The sequence below is a fragment of the Drosophila sulfurigaster genome, chromosome X (assembly GCF_023558435.1).
Source record: "Drosophila sulfurigaster albostrigata strain 15112-1811.04 chromosome X, ASM2355843v2, whole genome shotgun sequence".
Classification (NCBI taxonomy): Eukaryota; Metazoa; Arthropoda; class Insecta; order Diptera; family Drosophilidae; genus Drosophila; species Drosophila sulfurigaster.
Window position 1 is genome coordinate 30,533,456 of NC_084885.1, and position 19,412 is coordinate 30,552,867.

At 39.1% G+C, this 19,412-nt stretch overlaps 3 protein-coding genes across 5 annotated transcripts; 1 reads left to right on the plus strand and 2 right to left on the minus strand.

Moving 5' to 3' along the window:
• The first annotated feature begins 332 nt into the window (after window positions 1–332).
• LOC133847375 (protein MMS22-like) lies at window positions 333–4,060 on the plus strand. The gene is made up of 3 exons (XM_062282364.1): window positions 333–939; window positions 1,000–1,562; window positions 1,624–4,060. Exons 1-3 carry the CDS (start codon window positions 581–583, stop codon window positions 3,957–3,959), a joined length of 3,258 nt encoding a protein of 1,085 aa, XP_062138348.1. The 5' UTR covers window positions 333–580; the 3' UTR covers window positions 3,960–4,060.
• Window positions 4,061–7,367: 3,307 nt separating this feature from the next.
• LOC133848766 (serine/threonine-protein phosphatase Pgam5, mitochondrial) lies at window positions 7,368–8,549 on the minus strand. 2 transcript variants are annotated; one of them, XM_062284458.1, is made up of 2 exons: window positions 7,908–8,549; window positions 7,368–7,826 (listed from the first exon to the last, which is right to left on the minus strand). In XM_062284458.1, exons 1-2 carry the CDS (start codon window positions 8,463–8,465, stop codon window positions 7,518–7,520), a joined length of 867 nt encoding a protein of 288 aa, XP_062140442.1. In that variant the 5' UTR covers window positions 8,466–8,549; the 3' UTR covers window positions 7,368–7,517. The 2 variants fall into 2 exon arrangements, with proteins under 2 accessions (XP_062140442.1, XP_062140441.1); XM_062284457.1 differs by having other exon boundaries at window positions 7,368–7,829; window positions 7,908–8,546.
• A 123-nt stretch (window positions 8,550–8,672) lies between these two features.
• Window positions 8,673–15,019, minus strand: LOC133848765 (probable serine/threonine-protein kinase kinX). Of its 2 annotated transcripts, none has more exons than XM_062284456.1 (4): window positions 14,702–15,019; window positions 13,752–13,895; window positions 9,923–10,219; window positions 8,673–9,863 (listed from the first exon to the last, which is right to left on the minus strand). In XM_062284456.1, the coding sequence occupies exons 3-4, from the start codon at window positions 10,190–10,192 to the stop codon at window positions 9,015–9,017; spliced, it is 1,119 nt and encodes a 372-aa protein (XP_062140440.1). In that variant the 5' UTR covers window positions 10,193–10,219; window positions 13,752–13,895; window positions 14,702–15,019; the 3' UTR covers window positions 8,673–9,014. The 2 variants fall into 2 exon arrangements, with proteins under 2 accessions (XP_062140440.1, XP_062140438.1); XM_062284454.1 differs by having other exon boundaries at window positions 13,678–13,895.
• Window positions 15,020–19,412: the final 4,393 nt, after the last annotated feature.

Sequence of the window (19,412 nt, forward strand, 5' to 3'; positions counted from 1 at the left end):
ACTTTTCATTTCGGCAAGTCAAATTTTCTCGAATTGCAATTCGAAAAAATCTTGTGAAAGTGAAAACGGGAGCACCAATTTTGTCGTTTTCGATTTCAAAACGAAAACGAAAACCGAAAGTGAAAACCGGAGCATGCCTGATTATCACAGTTTTGTAAAAGTCATAAGCAGCCAACTTTTGACATTATTTTAGAGATTGCGATATATTTATAATGTTGTGAGCTGATATATCGGTGGCCTCAACATAGACTATCGATTATTAATCGCTGCAATGCAATGCTGTGTGGCCGCTTGTTGTTTTGGTATATATTAGGTAGCTAGTATATTTTTGTGATAAGCCAACAAGTTGCTGCAGCAAAAGAATAATTTCAAAACAAAAGGTGCATATTTTTTATTATTAAAAATAGCGAAATATTAAAAATTAAAGTGTTTGCATGGTTAAGCAAATCTGTAGTTGACCGCAAGGTTTCGAGATCATGGAGTGCACGGCCTATGTAAAGATTTATGTGAGGTACTGAAAACAGCAGTTTTGGCGCCAAAACGGGTTAAGAAAATTTTGGTGTAAACATTAAATTTGGCCATGGATTACGATCTGTTTCAATCGGATGACGATGAGGAGATACTTACCGCCTACCTAGAAGCCTCACAGCAGCCACAGCAAGCTGCCACTATAGAGCAAAGATTGGATTATGATAATGGCTATGAAGATATTGATGATGATGAAGATGGAGCTGCGCTCGATGTGCTGCCCGAATTTAATTGCACTGGACGCGATACGGTGAAGAGTCAGCTGGACTTTCCCAGCAACAGTTTTATGCGCAATGGCTACACATTGAATGCGTTGCCGCCGCGCAGTCGCATTGATAATCTACGCTTCGATTTTGAGCCCAAGCAACTGAAGATTTGCCTTGTCTTGCGTTACTTGCACGGCGAAGCGTGGTAAGTGTTGTTAGTTTTCCAATATGTAAAACACTCTCAAGTAATAACTCTCTATGCTAGCAAGAATGTGCAGAAACTGTGTGCCGCCGTCGCAGGACAGCAACAGCTGCAAACAAAGTCGACGGCAAATTGGTTTGCAATGCGTCAACAGGTGACGCACTTCTATCACCTGCTGCTGCACGAGCAGCAGACACCTGAGGGCCAAGCTGAGCTGTGCGCACTGCTGCAACTACGCCAGCTGCTCAACAGCTGCCTGGATGCGGCGGCATGGCGGATTCTCTACTTTGCGGAGCACAGCAAGGGCAACGATTGCACAACGCCCGCTTATCATTTGTACCACGGCGCACTCGAGTGGCGACTGCTCGATCTGTGTGTGCAGCGCAAGCTGCAGGATCAGCCCGAGGCACAGCCCAGCTACGAGGCGCAACTGTCGCGACTGCTCGACGATCTGGTGCTCTGCAGTCAGCTGCATTATCGCAGCAAGCAGAGCGTCCAGCTGCTGCACACCTCGGCTTTCATGTGTCGCTGCAGCAAGGAGCTGTGGCTGCTGCTGCAGCAGCAAGCGGACTTTTGGCCGCGCTTCCATTGCTCGATGCAACGCCACAAGGCAACGCAGCTGCCAAGTAGGAAACACAAAATAAGCCAAGCTAAACTCGATTTTAATGACTATTCTCTTTCCTTTAGTGGATGCCACTTTGAGTTACCATGAGTTCTATGCCTGGCTGCGTTTGAGCGTCGCCCGCTTGGCCACCCAAGATGGACAACAGCTCACGGCAGAGGCGTTACAAACCGGTTGTCTGCTGCAGCAGTTTCTGGCTGCCTCACCAAGCGAGCAGCAGCGTCGCGTTTACTTGTGTTTGCTGGCCCCGCTGCATCTCGATGCGGATGTGCTCTGCCAGCTGTGGGAATCGTTGCATCGCTCGCTCAACTGTCAGTTCAATCAATCGACACAGCCGCAGCTGGATCAACTGCCATTGACGTTGCCAAGCGGCGCTGCCTATTTGCAACGCTATCGCCAGCTGCTTCAGAGCGGAGGGGAGCTCGAGGATTTGAATCTGAACAGCTTCACGCTGTTTGCTTTGCTGCTGGGCAAGACGCTGGCCAGGACACAATCGCAGAAGCTGCTCGGACGCATCTTTAGCAAATTCAGCGCTGCCAAATTGTTGGCCCTCAACGAATGCGGCATTCATCATGTGATCGAACTCTTCCTCTGTCTGCTGCTGTCGCATCAAGGCGACTTCGCTGAGCTCGCCTCCAAGCTGCGCGAGATGCTTCTCTGCCTGGCGCTGGACAAGCTGAGCGTTCCGCGTCGCCAGCTGACGGCCAAGGGACACATGGCGCTGCTGTTGCTGCATGCGGAGCGTCGTCAGCCGCTCGAGGATTACATTGGCAAGTTGCTCCTGCAGCTCTCGACGATACGCAACGATCTCGATGTGTGCGCCATTTATGCCAGCTGCTTGCCAACGATCTTCGAGCTCTCCAGCCCAGACTTTGGACACGGCGAGCAACTGCTGCTGGGACCTTGGCTAACGCATTATCTGGAGCACAGCGGGCAGGCGGCGCAGGAGCGCGTCTGGCAGGCGATGCACTCACTCTGCCAGCGATTGCGTGCCACCTCGACTGGCGGTGGCGGTGGTGGCATGTGGCAGGCGTTGCAGCAACATGTGCTGCCACAGCTGAGGCTGCAGTACGTCAGCGGCTTTAGCAGCTGGCTGCCCAGGTTGGCGGCCCAATTCGTGCTCCTCGACAGCAGCCGAAAGCTGCTCACATCGCTGCTGCAGGATGCGGAACCCGTTAACCTGGCGGCCAGCGCCCAGTTGCTGCTCCAAGTCATCGAACTGGGCTTGCAACCGACGGCCGAGCAGCTCATCCAAGTGTGGCTCAAGTCGCTGGTGCTGCTTCAGCCGCAACACGCCGACGTCCGTCAACTGACGCCGCATATCCTTGAGCTGGCCGAGATGCGGACACTCGAGTTGACAGCCTCGGCTCTGGAGTCACGTGAGCCGCTGTGCGCGTTCTTTGGGGCGTTGGGACGTCGCGCCCAGCAGCCGGATGCAGTGGCGCATGTGCGCATGCAACTCAGCCACAAGTTGCACGCCTATGTGGCGCACTTCGAGCGTTGGCACGTCGAGTCGTGTGCCTCGCGCTTCTACAACTTCATTGCGATTGTCATCTACAATTGTGCCACGCTCGCTTACGTTCGCTCCAAGCCGAGTTGCTTCCTCCACGTCGCGCTGACCCGCTTCCTGCTGCCCACACAGCTGCAGGCGGGCGTGGCACCCGAGGCACGTTTGTTGCCACTGTTCAACAAGATCTTTCCGGTGCTGTTGCAGGGACTCGGTCGGCTGCCATATCGCCAGGATGCGTATCTAACGCGCACCTTGGAGCAGCTCGTGCTCCACTGGACGCCGCATTTCGCCTACACAACGAATGCCAAACTTGTGGCACGTCCGTATGCCACGCTGTTGCAAGCAGATGCTGCTGCTGGCGAGTTGTCGCAATTTGTGCTGCAGCAGTTGGCTCAACAGTTCCTCAGCGTGCAACGCAGCCAGCCGGGGCAACATGTGCGTCTTGTGTTGAGTCTGCTGCAGCAGCTGATCGTGGGACTCCAGGAGGCGACTCTCGATGCTGAGCGACAGCTGTTGACCCTGTTGAAGGCGGTCCATGTGCCGCTGCTGGAGCACATCATGTTTGTGGGCGAACACGAGTCGAGTCGCCTCCAAGTGTTGCAACTCTATCGCTTGCTGGTGGCTCAAACGCTCTTCCAACGCTCGCCGGAGGCTCAAGCGCATTGCTGCAACGATCTTCGATCGCTGGCCGAGAAGCATTTGGCCCATTGCACCTACTTCTATTTCCAAATGCTGATCAAGCTCGCCGAGCTCGCGCCTCAGCTCTTCGCCTCCCTCTTCGACTTTGTGCGCGAGCAGGCGCTCAGCGTGGAGTTGAAACGCGGCGCTGGCGAGGATTGCGGCATACGCAAGTGCTTGCAACGACTCCAGCAGGTGTTGCAAGGCAGCTAACACAGTCTATGTGGATGTATCTATCAGATTATAATTATAAGATACTATCTAACATTAACCACTACAAGTTTGCTTCATGTTAAATGGAAATTGTTGAAGATACTATTGCCTTGTATCATATATAGATTAATAGATAGCTTAAACTAACTAAAACTAAAAAGAAGTTAAATCTAGTAATTATTATTATTTGAATGATACATTTCTTTATTGTAATGCCAAAATGAAAATAGTTGTGTTGAAGATATTACCTTGTATATAGATTAATAAATAGCTTAAACTAATCCGTTCAACAGAAGTTAAATGTAATTATTATTTTAATGTTATTACGAATATTGCAATGTCAAAATGAAAATAGTAGTATTAATTATTATTATTGTAATGATATTACGGATACATTTCTTTATTGTAATGTCAGGAAAATAGTTGTATTGAAGATATTGCTTTGTAAATAGATTAACGGATAGCTTAAACTAATCCACTTCACTTAAAACAGGAGTTCAATGTAATTATTATTATTTTAATGATATAACGAACACATTTGCTTAATCTAATGACAAAATAAAAATAGTTGTATTGAAGATATTGCCTTGTATATAGATTAATTGCTGGCTTAAACTAATTTACTCAATATCCAACCACTTTAAACAGGAGTTAAATGTATTAATTTCATGTATTTTAACGAATACATTTCCTTATTGCAATGTCGAAAAGAAAATAGTTGTGTTGAAGATATTGCCTTGATTTTTTTTTAAGTTAACGTCACATCGATTATCAAAAATAATAACTAGTCTTCATTTACTTCCATCAACAACTTATTTAATTCAAAATTAAAAAACAAAAAATACTCAAGTTTTTGGGCAAGAAAAAGTCTGCGTACAAACTTAAATTATAAAAAAAAAAACATTCATTGGTAAAACATAACTGAAATTATTAGTAGGTAGGATTATTATTTGATAGCTTAAACTAATCCACTTATAGAAATTAAATGTAGTCATTAATATTATTTAAATGTCATAACGAATACATTTCCTTATCTTAAAGCCTTCAGGCCATGTTCTTAATTATAATGGATAATTCTTTAAACAAAACATTTTTGTATTCTAAATAAACTTCAATATTATAGCTCTTGATTCGCACTTTAATTAGATCTAAGCATAACTTTAGTACATAAGGAAGATCCGCATGAGAACTTCATTCGAATTTAGCCGAATGAATTTGAAACGAAAAACACAAAATTAACGAATTTATATATTTTATTAGCAGAAAAAGTTGCCAGAATCTTTCTTTGCTCTAAATATAGTGCTATAATCTATAATTACTTTTAAAATACTCAAAAAAAAAGAGACAAATTTTAAAGTCAAGAACATTCGTTTTAAAAAAATGTTATTAAAAAATAATAATATTATTCTGAAAAAAATTCCGTGAATCAAACTTAGCTCGAAGGGCTAAGAATTAGCTTTAATTGTTTTTAAATTGTTTGAGTTTATCGTTTTTTCTCCAGAGAATTTCCCTTTTGTAGCTTAACAAGTAAGAAAGCTGCAGTTGAGTGTGCTCGACTGTGAGATACCCGCTACCCATAAAACCATAGATTAAAAATATACCTCAACATACTAAAATATACCATTTAGTATATTTGTATATTAAATTATAGTACTACATTCAAAATATACCACATATTGCAAAATATACCATAGACTGTAAAATATACTATAGTTTGCAAAATATACCAGATTGTCCGCCAAGTCCCGTAGTAAGTAGACATTTTTATACTCGCTACCCATAGGGTAGAAGGGTATTATAACTTTGTGCCGACAGGAAATGTACATATGTAACAGGTAGAAGGAGGCATCTCCGACCCTATAAAGTATATATATTCTTGATCAGCGTCAACAGCCGAGACGATCTAGCTATGTCCGTCTGTCTGTCCGTCCGTCCGTATGAACACCTAGATCTCAGAGACTATAAGAGATAGAGCTATAATTTTTTTTCGACAGCATTTGTTATGTTTGCACCCAGATCAAGTTTGTTTCAAATTTTTGCCACGCCCACCTCCGCCCCCGCAAATCAAAAAAATCGAATAACAAGCGTAATTTTAAAGCTAGAGTTGCGAATTTTGGTATATATAATAATAACTATAGTAGTTATGATTCCTAAAAATTTGGTTGCGATCAGATAAAAATTGTCGAAGTTATTATAGAAATACTTTTGTATGGGCAAAAACGTCTACTTACTAGGGGTCTGAGTTGCTTTGGGTGACAATCTGATATTGTGTCGTCTATGGTATATTTTGAATGGTGTGCTGTATCGATATACCAAACATACCATTTGGTATATTTTTAGTATTTTTTAGTATATTCGGTATATTTTGAAAATAATACCGCAATATTTTGCCCTTATAAAAAATGGGTAGCGGGTATCTCACAGTCGAGCACACTCAACTGTAACTTTCTTACTTGTTTTTAAATTGTTTCAGTTTATCGTTTTTTCTCCAGAGAATTCCCCTTTTGTAGCTTAACAAGTAAGAAAGCTGCAGTTGAGTGTGCTCGACTGTGAGATACCCGCTACCCATAAAACCATAGACTAAAAATATACCACAAAAAACTGAAATAGACCTCTTAGTACATTTGGTATATTAAATTATAGTATTACATTCAAAATATACCACATATTGCAAAATATACCATAGACTGTAAAATATACTATAGTTTGCAAAATATACCAGATTGTACGCCAAGTCTTGTAGTAAGTAGACATTTTTAGCCATAGAAAAGTATTTCTTTTTTGATCCGATCGCAGGAATCATAAAGATTATATTTATACTAAACATAGCCTTCAGTATATTTTGCACTATATGGTATATTTTTAATGTAGCACAATATCAATGTACCACACATAACGTTTGGTATATTTTCAGTATGTCTGCGGTATATTTCAAAATGAATACCGCATTGTTTTGCTTTTATTCAAAATGGATAGCGGGTATTTCACAGTCGAGCACACTCAACTATAGATTTTTTACTTGCTTTCCAAATTGTTTAAATTTATCGTTTTTATGCCAGAAAATTACCCACTTACAATTGTGATTTACGATTTAAAATTTACGGTTAGTGGTCGATGAAATAAGCTGTGATCTTTTTATAGCTCACTTAAGTTGATGGCCTAATAAAAACCAAGTTTCAATTATAAATTCTCGATTTTGTTGTAAGTAAACAACTGACAAAACAGTTAACATAAAATAACTTTAAAGACAAAGTTCAATTGAAAGTCATTTTACAATATTTTATCATAAACAACGTGGCAGTTTTAGCTTTTGTTGTGCGTAAGTTTGATGTCTATAGCTTTGCTAATCACTGAGATCCAGTTGTTTAAACAAATGAATCGGTTTACAACGCGCTTTTATCTAATCTCGTTTGAATTTATTTTTGCCGGGCGCACAAAAAAAGAAATTATAATAATAAATGTGTAAAAAAAAGGGACAAACACTTTGATGAACTTAAAAGCTAAAGAGTTGGCGCAATGAGTGAACAAAAAAAAAGAAAAGAAAAAGATTTCTGGAATCTAGACAACATTCTTGGCCTGACGCGGTATGCGATTGGTGAGCTGCTTGGCCGGGAGGAAGCCCGAATCGCCCAGATAACGTATGGAGACATTGCCCGATGGACTGATCGTTAGCCATGTGATTGAGGCGTGATTGATGTTGATGCGCAGCCACGCCTCGGCGGGAAATTGGAGAGCACGACAGACAAAGTAGCGTATGACATTGCCATGGCCCACGATCAGTGTGTGCGTCTCCTTGTCCTGCTCTGGCGGCGCCCGATGGAAGTAGCGTCGGAAGGCGGCCTCAATGCGTGCGCCATCGCGATAAAACTGCTGCAATGAACAACAAGAAGAATGTGTGTGGTCATGCTTCAATCTCTTCACAATCATATATCTGCCTCATTGACTCACCGATGCCTCGGGCTTCCAGTGACCCACTGGCGGCTGTGGGGGTATTGGAGCTCCCTCGCGGAGGAACGCACAATTGGTCACCTTGCTGCGATCGTAGTCGATCTCATTTAGGATGATATCAGCTGTCTCCTGGGCACGCACCATATTCGATGCAATCACCTTGTCCCACTTGATGCCCAGCTCGTGCAGTCGCTTGCCCGTGTACTTGGCCTGCAGGCGACCGCGATCCGTCAAATGATGCGTCTCATCTGTCTCACCAATGTCCAGGTACTCGCCGTGTCGTATCAGGATGATGTGACGTGCGTATTTCGGCACCGATTTCTCCAGTTCGCTGTTGTAGCGATTCTGCTCCTGCGGCATATCGTTCTTTTGCGGTTTCACCAGACTCTTCGGGTCACGACAATCCCAGTTGCTGTCCCACAGCGCAAAATCCGGCACCGGCTGCGAACTGTTCGTCCACGAGTTGTGTGCCACAAATTGTGGATCGCGCAGCTTTTGGTAATAATAAGCGGCAAGGCCGGCGCCTGTGCCGCAAGCAAACGCTGTGAACTTGCGCATTGTTACAAGACAATTGGAATCGAAAATGAATAAAATGCTTTGCGAACGAACTAAAAGGCGGCACAGCAAAACAGCTGTTTTAGGTGGTTGTGGCGTTGCCAGACCGTTGCTGCTCTTGATCCACCTGCTGCTGCATCGCGCCTGACATTAGTCTGGCAACGCCAGAGTTTGAATTTGAATTTTTTTTGGTTTGGTTTTTTTTTTTGCGTATTTTATTTATACAATTTTGTTTTGTATATTTGTGTGTGTTTTTGTATTAAACTACTACAACATATTATATAATAACCATGCATTAATAAGTATGAGTTTTATATAATACTGTGTCTATATATGTATTACATTTACTTTAGACGTATGTATTAATTCAATTATAAGTAGTTGCTCTTCTTTCTGTCTTCAGTGCTGTTAACACTAATCATTAAAGTTATAGACTATGCTTTAAACTATATTGTATGTATATTACTGCAATTTAAAGCTGCCGCTTTAGTGGTTGCGAGTGTGTGTGTGTGCTTATGTGTGTGTGCTCAAACATTTCCAAATTCAACTTTCTTAGGCACTCTCAGCAGCTTCTGTTTCTATTGGCGTCTCCAGCTTATCCACGCTGACCGTGCGCACAAATGTGGCGGAGGCTTCAACGATTATTGTGGGCAAATCATCGACTACAATAGGAGCATCAACAGGAGCTGCTGCTGCTTGGCTTGCAGTGTCTTCAGTGGTAGCTTCAACAACAACTGGAGCAGCTTCAACTTCAGCTGGAGCAACTGGAGCTGGCACCTCGGCGGTGGCTTCCACAGCTTGTGTTGGAGCCGGCACTTCTGAAGCACTTTCGACTGCGCTGGCTGGCTCCACTTGCTCTGTGCTCTCTGCTGGAACTGGTGTGATCTCAACTGCTGGCAAAGAAGTAGGCTGCTCAATGATCACGGCTGCAGCTGGCTGCTCAACTGTTGTAGCTGCCTTTGGCTCCTCAACTGTTGTAGCTGCCTTTGGCTCCTCGACAACTGTTGGAGCTACAGCTGCTGGACTTGTGGCTGCCTCTTGTTCTGTTGGTTTCGCTGCTGCACTTGGCGATGGTGACTTTGACTTGGCTTTCGCTTTAACCGCCGGCGATGGCGTGCGTGACTTCGACTGACGTTCGTTGGCGGCCACTTTCAGCTTCTGCTCATGCGCCGACTTATCAAGGAGCACCGAGGTGGACTGTGGCGCTGGACTTGCGCCACGCTTGATGTCCTCGATCTTCTCGTTGAGCTCCTGACGTATCTGCTTAATGGGTCGCAGCAGAAAGATGGGCACATCGTCATCACGTCGCTGATACAGCATTTCACCTTCGAATTCCAGCAGCTTGTGCTTGCGAGCGCGCAACAAAATACCGACCACCTTGTCGGAGATGTAGTTGTAAATCTGCCCAAAAGAGAGTTCAAGTAAAAAAAAGGTTCAACGAATAAATGCGTTGAACTCACGTTGAATAATTCGCCAAAGGGAATGACGCGCATGCTGGGCTCATCCTTCACTTGATAGCCCTCGGAGTCAATGATCTGGCACAACTCGAGCATTTCCTTCATCACATGCATGTTGGCCTTCTGGCCACGCATCTCAGTCAGACTGCCGGCCAAGGGTTTGCCATACTGATCCTTGGAGAACGTTGGCTTCGGCGATGTGGCGCGTCCATCGTGCGAAAAGGGATTCAATAACTGCGACTGCTTGTGCTGTGTCGCCTGATTGTTGAACATGGCCACCTTCGACGATAGCGGCGAATCCTGCAGTAAATAGAAAAGAGATAAACTGGTTTTAACAAAGGGAAGCCACAAAATGATGCACATTCAATTCAAGTTTAAGCCAGCGTTGCCAGACTGTCCGATAACTTTGCTGCACTTTGGCAGCGCATCATTAATTGCATTTTCGACTTCTAGCAATTTTTGAACGCTGACTGGATTTCAGTTTAATTTTAATTTTTAAATAGAAAAGAGATTATCTGATTTTTATATGTGCCGCACACAACACAAAGGGAAGCCGCAAAATTATGCACATTGAATTCAAGCTTAAGCAAGCGCTGCCAGACTGGCTGTTATTATCAATTGCATTGCGTTGCCAACTTCTTGCACTTGCACTTTGGCAACGCATTATCAATTGCATTGCGTTGCCAACTTCTTGCATTTTTTAACGTCGGCGGGATTGTATTTAAATTTGAATGTACAGCAAGCGGCACACGTGTGACAAAGTGTTTGAATTAATTGGCTGTAATTAAATAACAGCAGATTTACATGTTGTTAAATTTTTCATTTTGCTAAGTGCGCGATGTTTTCAAAATTTGAGTAAGCACCAAGTGTGTGTGTATCTACATCGACGTCTATACATAAATATCTATGTACTATATTTATATTATATAGTGTACAAGCAAATGGGACGAATGGAATGCGCAAATGTCGGGCCATAAATAAAAACAAAACTTTGACGAAAAATAAAATGTACTACACTTCCTCAACCAGCCAAAGCACACACAAAAGAAATACAATTTCATTAAAAAAAAACAACAAATAAAATTGAAAAGAGAATACAACATATCAACAACGATCTTCACGGTAAATTTTTTTTTTTTTTTTCTAAATTTTATTTGCGAATGTATTTTGTTTGTTTCCCCCATTAAAACATATTTTTGTTGGGTGAATGTGTTGAAAAATCTTTTTTATGCAAACTTGTGCGATTTGATAACACTTTATTGTTAAAAACAAAACAAAAAAAATAGTGAAGGTAAAAAATAAATAAAAATATAATATTTACACACAATCTGCATAGTTATATGATTTATGTATGCAATGTCTTTTTTTAGATGGTCATTTTGTTATAACGCCCCTTGCGAATTTCAATTTTGGCAAAAGATACATAAATAAATAAGGAGAAAAAAAAGATAAAAAAAAAACAGCAGCAAACAGGAGGCAATGACGTTGTCAATGGCGCCGTTTGTCGTTTTGATCAATATCCAAAAAATTTCTTCAATCAATTTTTGGGTTGCCAGCTCATTTGGCTTCATGAATTTTTTCATTCATTCATATATTCAATATAAAAGAAATATACTTATAAATAAATAACTGCGCAGCGCCCGGCGATGAATGAAACGATTTTATAACCATTTGGCAAATCACACTGACAGTTATATACCCTATAAAAATGTCTGTCGAGTGCACTTAGTATAAACAGATACTAACTATATGCTTGACAGTGCAGTAAATTCGCACAGGTGAAAGTCGTTGTCATTGTTGTTGTTGTTGTCTTAGTTGTCGTCAATTGAAATGAAAATTTTCCCATTTACCTCATTGGTGTTGGGAAATTATGATTATTGTTTCAAAAATACTATTTATAATATGTAACCAAAGGCTAGACAAGTGTGATCAACTGTAAAATACTAAAATATATGTTTGGTATTTTTTTTAAATTTGCAAATTAATGTTTCACGATATTTACCTTAAAAAAGACTTTAATTTTTTATTATCTACTTTTTGAAATAAGTTTTGCAAGTTTGTTTGGCTGTTTTTATAAATAAAAGTCATATATAGTGAACTTAATTTATTTTAAAATTGAATTTAATTTTTTTTACAAACACTTTAATTTGTTATTATCTATTTTTAAAATTTATTTTGTTGTTTTTAATAAATAAAAGTATGAATTTCGTGAACGACATTTATTTGAAAATTGACAAACAAAACTTTAAAAAATCAATCATGCTCAATTTTAGCTCAAATTTGACTTACAGGGTATTCGAAAAAACCAAACGCACGTGAATTTTGAGGTGGTATCAAATGAGATTTATGTTTATGATGATAACAGTATCTTATAACGAGCCAATGAACCGAACCAAACCGGTTCAATTGAAGCATTATTCATTAACTTTAAAGTTTAAGCATCTCCTAAGTTTGTCTATCGTACTTAAGTGCATATAACATATCTTTATAATGAAAATGCTTCGATTTGTCGTTGTTGCTGTCGCTGTCGGCGCCGTTGTCACTCAAGAAAACTCGACGGATTTCATATATGTATGTATATGTTTCTGTATAATATGTGTCTGCTATATAGCGAGTGAGATACATAAATACTTTGGGGGGGACTACATAACATTGCTATTTCAACTCAAACGATGGTCATTGCCAAGAATTTTTCCGTGTTTTGATCTTTTGCACAGTGCGACAAAAATTTGTTTCTTTTGTCAGACAAAGTATATATATATATATATATATATATATATATAGTACACACGATATATGTGGCATAGAGATACATGGGTGTATTTATCTAGTCGATCTTTTGGCAATTCTTATGGCGACAAATTAAAGCACAAGCAAATAAAATTGAAAACTGCTTTTATACCCTGAAAAGGTCGAGATCATTAGCATATTGTCATCAAATCTGTGACGATCTCATAAAGATAATGTCTATTGGGAATCGTTAGAAAACTTAATAAATATTCTTTTAAACAAGCAACAAATTGAGATGGAAATGTCTTCAAATGGTTTATCAAAGTTTTGATATCGCATTTTGTAGAATATATTTTCCAATTCAAAGGAAAGGGTATTTAGAACTTCGTTGTATTGTTAACCAAAAAAAATATTTCGATGATTCTGTTGTCTGTTTTTTTTTTCGGGCTTTGCAGCATGTCGAAATTTATGCCATTTGATTTTAATGATTTTTAATCATGCTGCTTTTTGTGGCTTTGCTTTTGGTTTTTTCGTTGTGGAAATGAAAAACAGCCAACAAATCGTCACACACATATACATTTTCTCATATAAATGAAAATACAAATTTTCTGTGACATTTTTTCCACGCTTGCTGTTGCTGTTGTTGTTGTTATTTTTGTTTGCTTTTTAGCACATAAATAATGTTCAGGCATTTGTCGCACGAGATATTTGCAATATAATAATAACAATAATAATGCGCATGGGAATTTATAAAAATCACTGACAGCGAAATTTCTCTTTTTTTTCCTTTTGTTTGAATATTATACGCGATTTTTCTCGAGGCATTCCACAAATGCCTTTTGTTTGCGCCCAGTGCCAACTTTGGCTCTCAGCTAATTGGATTGTGTGTGTGTGTGTGGAAGGGGTGGGAGGTGTATTCGCGAGAGTTATCGCTAATGAGAATGATTAACTGGACGAGCGGTATATCGATTTCACGCAACTATAAGCTTTGCATCAGTTATCGGCAGGATCGAATATCGATTACTTACCACCACGAAGCGCAGGGCTCCTAATTCATGCGATACATCGGTCATATTGTTTGTAGTGTTGGTGGGTGGCGTACCTTGTTGTTGTTGCAGTTTTGTAATTTGAGAAAAACAGCGAACACCGGAATTGACTTCAGTCTCGCTTCGCTCTCTATTTGTGTTTTTTTTTCGTTGTTGTGTATGAACTCCAACTGCTGTCGCTGCTGCTGCTGTTGCGATTGCTGCAAAATGTAAATGTAAACATAAAGGCCAATTAAACTTTGCGAAACGTTACTTTTTCGAGCCAAAAAAAAAACACCACAATAAACAACTAAACTAAACGGAAAAGAAACGCCATAAGAAACAACAACAACCACAACCATAATAACAATGAAAATTTGTTTCGTTTCAGCGCCCATTGTGTTTTGCCCTCGCATTGCTACACAACATCACTTTTTTTAGCATTTCTTTTGTGACCCAGAGTGTGAGACCCACAAAAAAAAGAAAATACAAAAAAAAATGAAGCAGCAAGTAGCAGAAGAAACGGAGCGGCCCCAAAAGAAATAAGCAAAACAAAATCAAATTACTTCGGGGCAAACGAAGAAGAAGAAGTAGAAGTAGTAAAAAGACATCGCAACACACACACACGATGGTACGTATGCACGTTTGTATATATGTATATGTATGTGTAGCACCTGGCCTGAACTCTTGACTCGTTGACTTGAGCAGGTACGCATGCGCAATGCCCCCAAATAGAGACCTCACAGAATTGAACCGGAATTTTCTATGTTGCCGTTGCTTCTGTTTTTCTATTTCAATTTTCCCCAATCCCGTTTTTCCATTTGCACAATACCACTTTCATAATTAATACGGCTTGCAAGTTCGGCTTGCCAACCTCGTCAAGTTTTCTTTATCGATATATGTATTTGTGCCTTTGTGACAGTTGGCAACTCAAGATGGCTGCCATCCTGCCGATGGCAAAAGCAAAACAAAAACAAAAAAAAAAGAAATGTCGCTCAATTTGAACGCTATAAAATTTTGCACTCACTTTGTAGATGATGTTTTTTGATTTTTACTTGAAATATTCCTGTTTGTTTTTGTTGAGTTTATTTATGGAATTCCTTTGGCTTACACTACGTATTCTCACTTCAATGCAAATGCACTTGGACTTGGGTATAGTATGCTTCTTGTTATATTTATAAATTTTTCAAAACGATTTCGACACTTGTTCGTTATATTGAAACGTTACAAAAAAAAATAGCCGAGGATATGCAATTTTTTGCTGTTTTCTTGTATATTTTTGTGTTTTCTGCGAGTGTGTGTTATTTTGTTGTCTGTGCCGTTTGGTTGCTGGGACCAAAAGTGAGCGCTGAAAGCGAGCGCGCTTTCTTTTTATAGCTGCGCCGGCAGCCCAACCAAACGCACACCCATACACTGTGAGAAAGAAAGAGAGAGAGAGAAAGAGGGAGAGACACTCACACAGCGATAGATGAACGTGAAGAGACTCTCACGTTTTAAGAAAATAAAAACAACATTTCCACAGCTGCTCTCAACATTTTCTTTTAAATTTAGGCAGTTTTCTTGCTCTGTTGCGCTCGAGACAATATCAATAAAAACAATGCTGCAATGATAACGCACACGATTTTAATCAAAATTGTGCGAGTTTAACAAATCGTTAACTTTACGGCAAGTCCGTTAATGTCATAATTAGTATGAAATGAAAGTTATGCTATATTCTGTGTATAGAAGTTTGATCTAGCTATATAAATAACACTTTACTCTCTGTCAGTCTTTGTATTCGTGAAGTTTGATACAACTTGAGGAAGATCTAATTAATTAAAATATTCTTGAATCTTATGATATATGTATTTTCTTTATTGCTTTATGGAATATAAAATCTAACTGTAGCATAGAGTTTTTTTCCCTAGGCATCAATTGCTGTATTAAGAGCACTCTTTTGTAACATAGTTGACCAAAATATTTACCGCCACTTAAGAGCTTAAAGCAAACACCTGGCGCGCATTACTTAATGCAAAGAGAGAGAGAGAATGCAATTTGAATGGCTTGTTGAAAGACGATTCTAAAGAACAAAGAAGAAGACGCGTCGCTTCGTTGCGTTTGAGGTTAAGGTTGGGGTTAGGCTCTCGATTAGAAGAAGAAGCAACCGCAATCCAATCATTAAAGATTGAAACGAAGGCTGTTCTTCTTCTTCTTGTGGTTACTAGGCAAACAAACATTCGAATTCGCAACAAATTTGAATTCACATAGTTTTGGCTGACATTGTCGTTTGGGAAAAACCGGAAGTGCTCTCTTTCTATGTGTGTGTGGCGACAGCATCTGCCCCCCTTTGATTATCTGATCAGTCCGCCAGACGTAAAGACAATCAAAAATAGATTGTGTCATCTAAACGACAAGTGATCAGACTTCGTTCGCAATCGGACTTCGTCTTCGTCTTCATCTTCTTCTTCGTCTGCGGCGTCAGTGCAATATGATGCGGTGATCAGGGACGAATGAACATATTATATATCGTACCTGCTGCACATATGTATGTACGTCTAACCAATCGACTATCTCCACCCTTGATCCCTCCTGCCCCATTGCGATTGCGATTGCGACTGGGAGCTGATCGCGTGACACGCCCCAAACCAATAGCAGAGACAGATCATCAATCAATAGCAACACATCTATTTTCATAGCGCATATTTCTAAAGGTGCTTTAGCATATATTTTGTAAGGAAACTGCATATCTCAAGATTATTAACAATTAATAATACGTCAATTATTTAACGACAGTTTAAATATAGCCAAAAATATTTGCCACCAAAAATAGTATTTTACCATACAAAGAGTAGATCAGTATTTATCAGTAAACTATTTATTCCTATAATACTCGGTTCAAAAATTCGACATTTATGGTAAATGAAATAAACTTTGAGTTTTGATTAAAACCAAATAGGTTGCTTAATAAAAGAAACCAAATTAAAGTAAATAAACATTATTTTCTTGTAAATTTTACATTTTTGTTTATTAAAATTTAAATTAAAAGTGATTAAGCATATTTTTAATGGAATCAAATGAGTTTTTATAAAAAATGAACAAATATTGATGAGCAAAGATCATTAAATACTTAGTATTTATCGGTCCAAAAACAGCATTTTTGTAATAATAGTTTAAATAATAAAATAATTGTATTTCAAAAGTAGTTAAGCATTTATTATCATAGTAAACTTGAATTTTCTACTTCCAAAATTCAAGATTTAGTTTGAATGAAAAAAATTTGAATTTTAGTTGAAATCAAAAAAGGTTGTCTACAAAAAAGAAGCCTAGTATTTTATCGTAAACAAACAGTATTTTCGTGTAATACTTTGCTTGAAAAGTACTAGATTTATGTTTATTGAAAATAATATAACATTATTATGCATATTTGCAATGAATTCAAATGAATTTTTATTAAAAAAGAAATAAAAATATTGTTGTTAATAAGCAAATAGCATTAAATATAATATATAGTATTTATGCGTAAAAATGCAGTATTTTCTAGAGTAGTTATAAAGAGAGTAATGTTAATGAACAGATAATGTTTGATTCATGTTTAATAATGAGTTATAATTAGTATATCATTTAAGGAAGCCACGTTGTATCGTGTCGTGTTGTATCGTTTCGTCTCGTGTCAAGTTGTATCGTATCGTGTCGTGTCGTGTTTTATCGTTCGTGCTGTGTCGTGTCGTGTCACGCGCTCATCACTAGTTGGGCGAATAGAAGAGGGAAGAAGTGCATGCTTGAAGACGTAAGCATGTTGGATGCCATTCAAAAATGCGAACGTCTTTAGCTATGTGAGGATGAAACGCAGCTCGATCCAATCGATCCACGACATAAAGAAGTGAACCAAATGTGTGTGTAGCAAGCAAGCAGTAAGTACAACGAGAATATATTAAATAGTTGAATACATTTTAGAGATGCGTTAAGTGCGCGTGCCCAGCTGCCTTGGCTTGTCATTTGTCAAATTTGGCGAGATGCGAGATTTATTAAGGATCTTACGGACGCAAATACGAGTACGAGTGCAAATTACAAATATATTTTGTAGCATGAGTTTATTTCGTTAATTAAACAAATTCGGAATGCATTGTTGCTTTTTGGGAGGCTGCTTTGGCTGACAGCCACAAGTGCATGGCGATGTTGGGCAATTGCTCATTACGAGAGCCAGGTGAATACTATATGGTATACTATATAGTATATACTATATATATACACTCGATTATGTATATTGTACATACATATAGTATTTTGTGCAGGCATTGGCATTGCCTCCCCCCAATAAATAAAATCAACTCATGAATGAAAATGCGTTCGCCTCAGCGATTTCCTGTGTTGCACATTTCAGAAAAACACTTTTAACAATATGCTTTTGCACAAAATTGTTGTCGTAAATTTGCATTTAGCATCAATTTATTTGATTTGCATCTGCGGGCGTTGAAAGGCCTAAAAGTGCACGATACTACGAATAGTGTATAGCGATTACTTTGCGCTTGGCCCAAAGCCATTTCATTCGCTGCCATTTGCGATTATTCACCAAGTAATATACTCGTCTAATTACAAGCATAACTGAAAGTGCAATTTGTCTTCTATCTATTCCCATATGTACATATATCTATGCTACATATGTGCATATATTCATTTATAGTATTTATGTTTGTGACTCACACAGAGAATTTTGCAAACCAATCAAATTTAGTTTGCATGACAAAGTCCCCCACAACGATATAGAAAATGGAAACGTTTATGAATATGCAGCACAAAACAGAATGCAAAACGTGTTAACACATTTGCCTTGGAATCAAAAGCATTCTCAATATAGTTTAAATGACTGAAAGTCATCGTCAACCTTTGCAAATATTCCATAGAATTTGGAAGCGTTTACGAATATGCAGCACAAAACAGAATGCAAAACTTGTTAACGCATTTGCGATGGAATCAAAAGCATTTGCAATATAAATTGCGTGACAAAGAGTCAGCATAAATGTTTGCAAATATTCCATAGAATAAGGAAACGTTTACGAATATGCAGCACAAAGCAGAATACAAAAACCTTTCTGAAAACAGTTTAACACATCAAAATCGTTCTTAAAAAATTTGAAATTACAGAAAGTATGCATCAAGGTTTGCAAATATTCCATAGAATATGGAAAGCAAAAATAAACATAGAATATAAAAACGTTTACGAATATGCAGCACAAAGTAGAATGCGATGGAATGCAAAACTTGTTAACACATTTCAGATGGAATCAAAAGCTTTCTCAAAATAGTTTAAATGACTGAAAGTCAACCTTTGCAAATATTCCATAAAATAAGGAAACGTTTACGAATATGCAGCACAAAGTAGAATGCAAAAACCTTTCTGAAAACAGTTTAACACATCAAAATCGTTCTTAAAATATGTGAAATTACAGAAAGTATGCATCAAGGTTTGCAAATATCCTATAGAATATGAAAACGTTTACGAATATGCAGCACAAAGCGAAATGCAAATCTTGTTAACAAATTGAGCTGAGTTTCAGCAAGTGAACTCAAAATGGTTGATAGCGAAATATGGTATAATTGAATTGTGTCTATCAGCAAAACGCTTACGAATGCAGAGCACAAAACAGAATTGGGCACAAAATACATATATGTATTGCCATTTTAGTGCAACTTATTCATTCATCTCGCTGTTGAGATGATTTTTGGGTTTTCTCGAGATGATTATCTAAAAATATGTAGCG

Bases quoted from the DNA above. Each gene is read 5' to 3' on its own strand.
- LOC133847375 (XM_062282364.1), top strand. From the start codon at position 581: ATGGATTACGATCTGTTTCAATCGGATGACGATGAGGAGATACTTACC. The intron at 940-999 runs GTAAGTGTTGTT...TCTCTATGCTAG, and splicing joins TACTTGCACGGCGAAGCGTG to CAAGAATGTGCAGAAACTGT. The intron at 1,563-1,623 runs GTAGGAAACACA...TCTTTCCTTTAG, and splicing joins CAAGGCAACGCAGCTGCCAA to TGGATGCCACTTTGAGTTAC.
- LOC133848766 (XM_062284457.1), bottom strand. From the start codon at position 8,465: ATGCGCAAGTTCACAGCGTTTGCTTGCGGCACAGGCGCCGGCCTTGCC. The intron at 7,830-7,907 runs GTGAGTCAATGA...TGTTCATTGCAG, and splicing joins ACTGGAAGCCCGAGGCATCG to CAGTTTTATCGCGATGGCGC.
- LOC133848765 (XM_062284454.1), bottom strand. From the start codon at position 13,722: ATGACCGATGTATCGCATGAATTAGGAGCCCTGCGCTTCGTGGTG. The intron at 10,220-13,677 runs GTAAGTAATCGA...TATTTACTGCAG, and splicing joins GAGCCCTGCGCTTCGTGGTG to GATTCGCCGCTATCGTCGAA. The intron at 9,864-9,922 runs GTGAGTTCAACG...TCTTTTGGGCAG, and splicing joins CCTTTGGCGAATTATTCAAC to ATTTACAACTACATCTCCGA.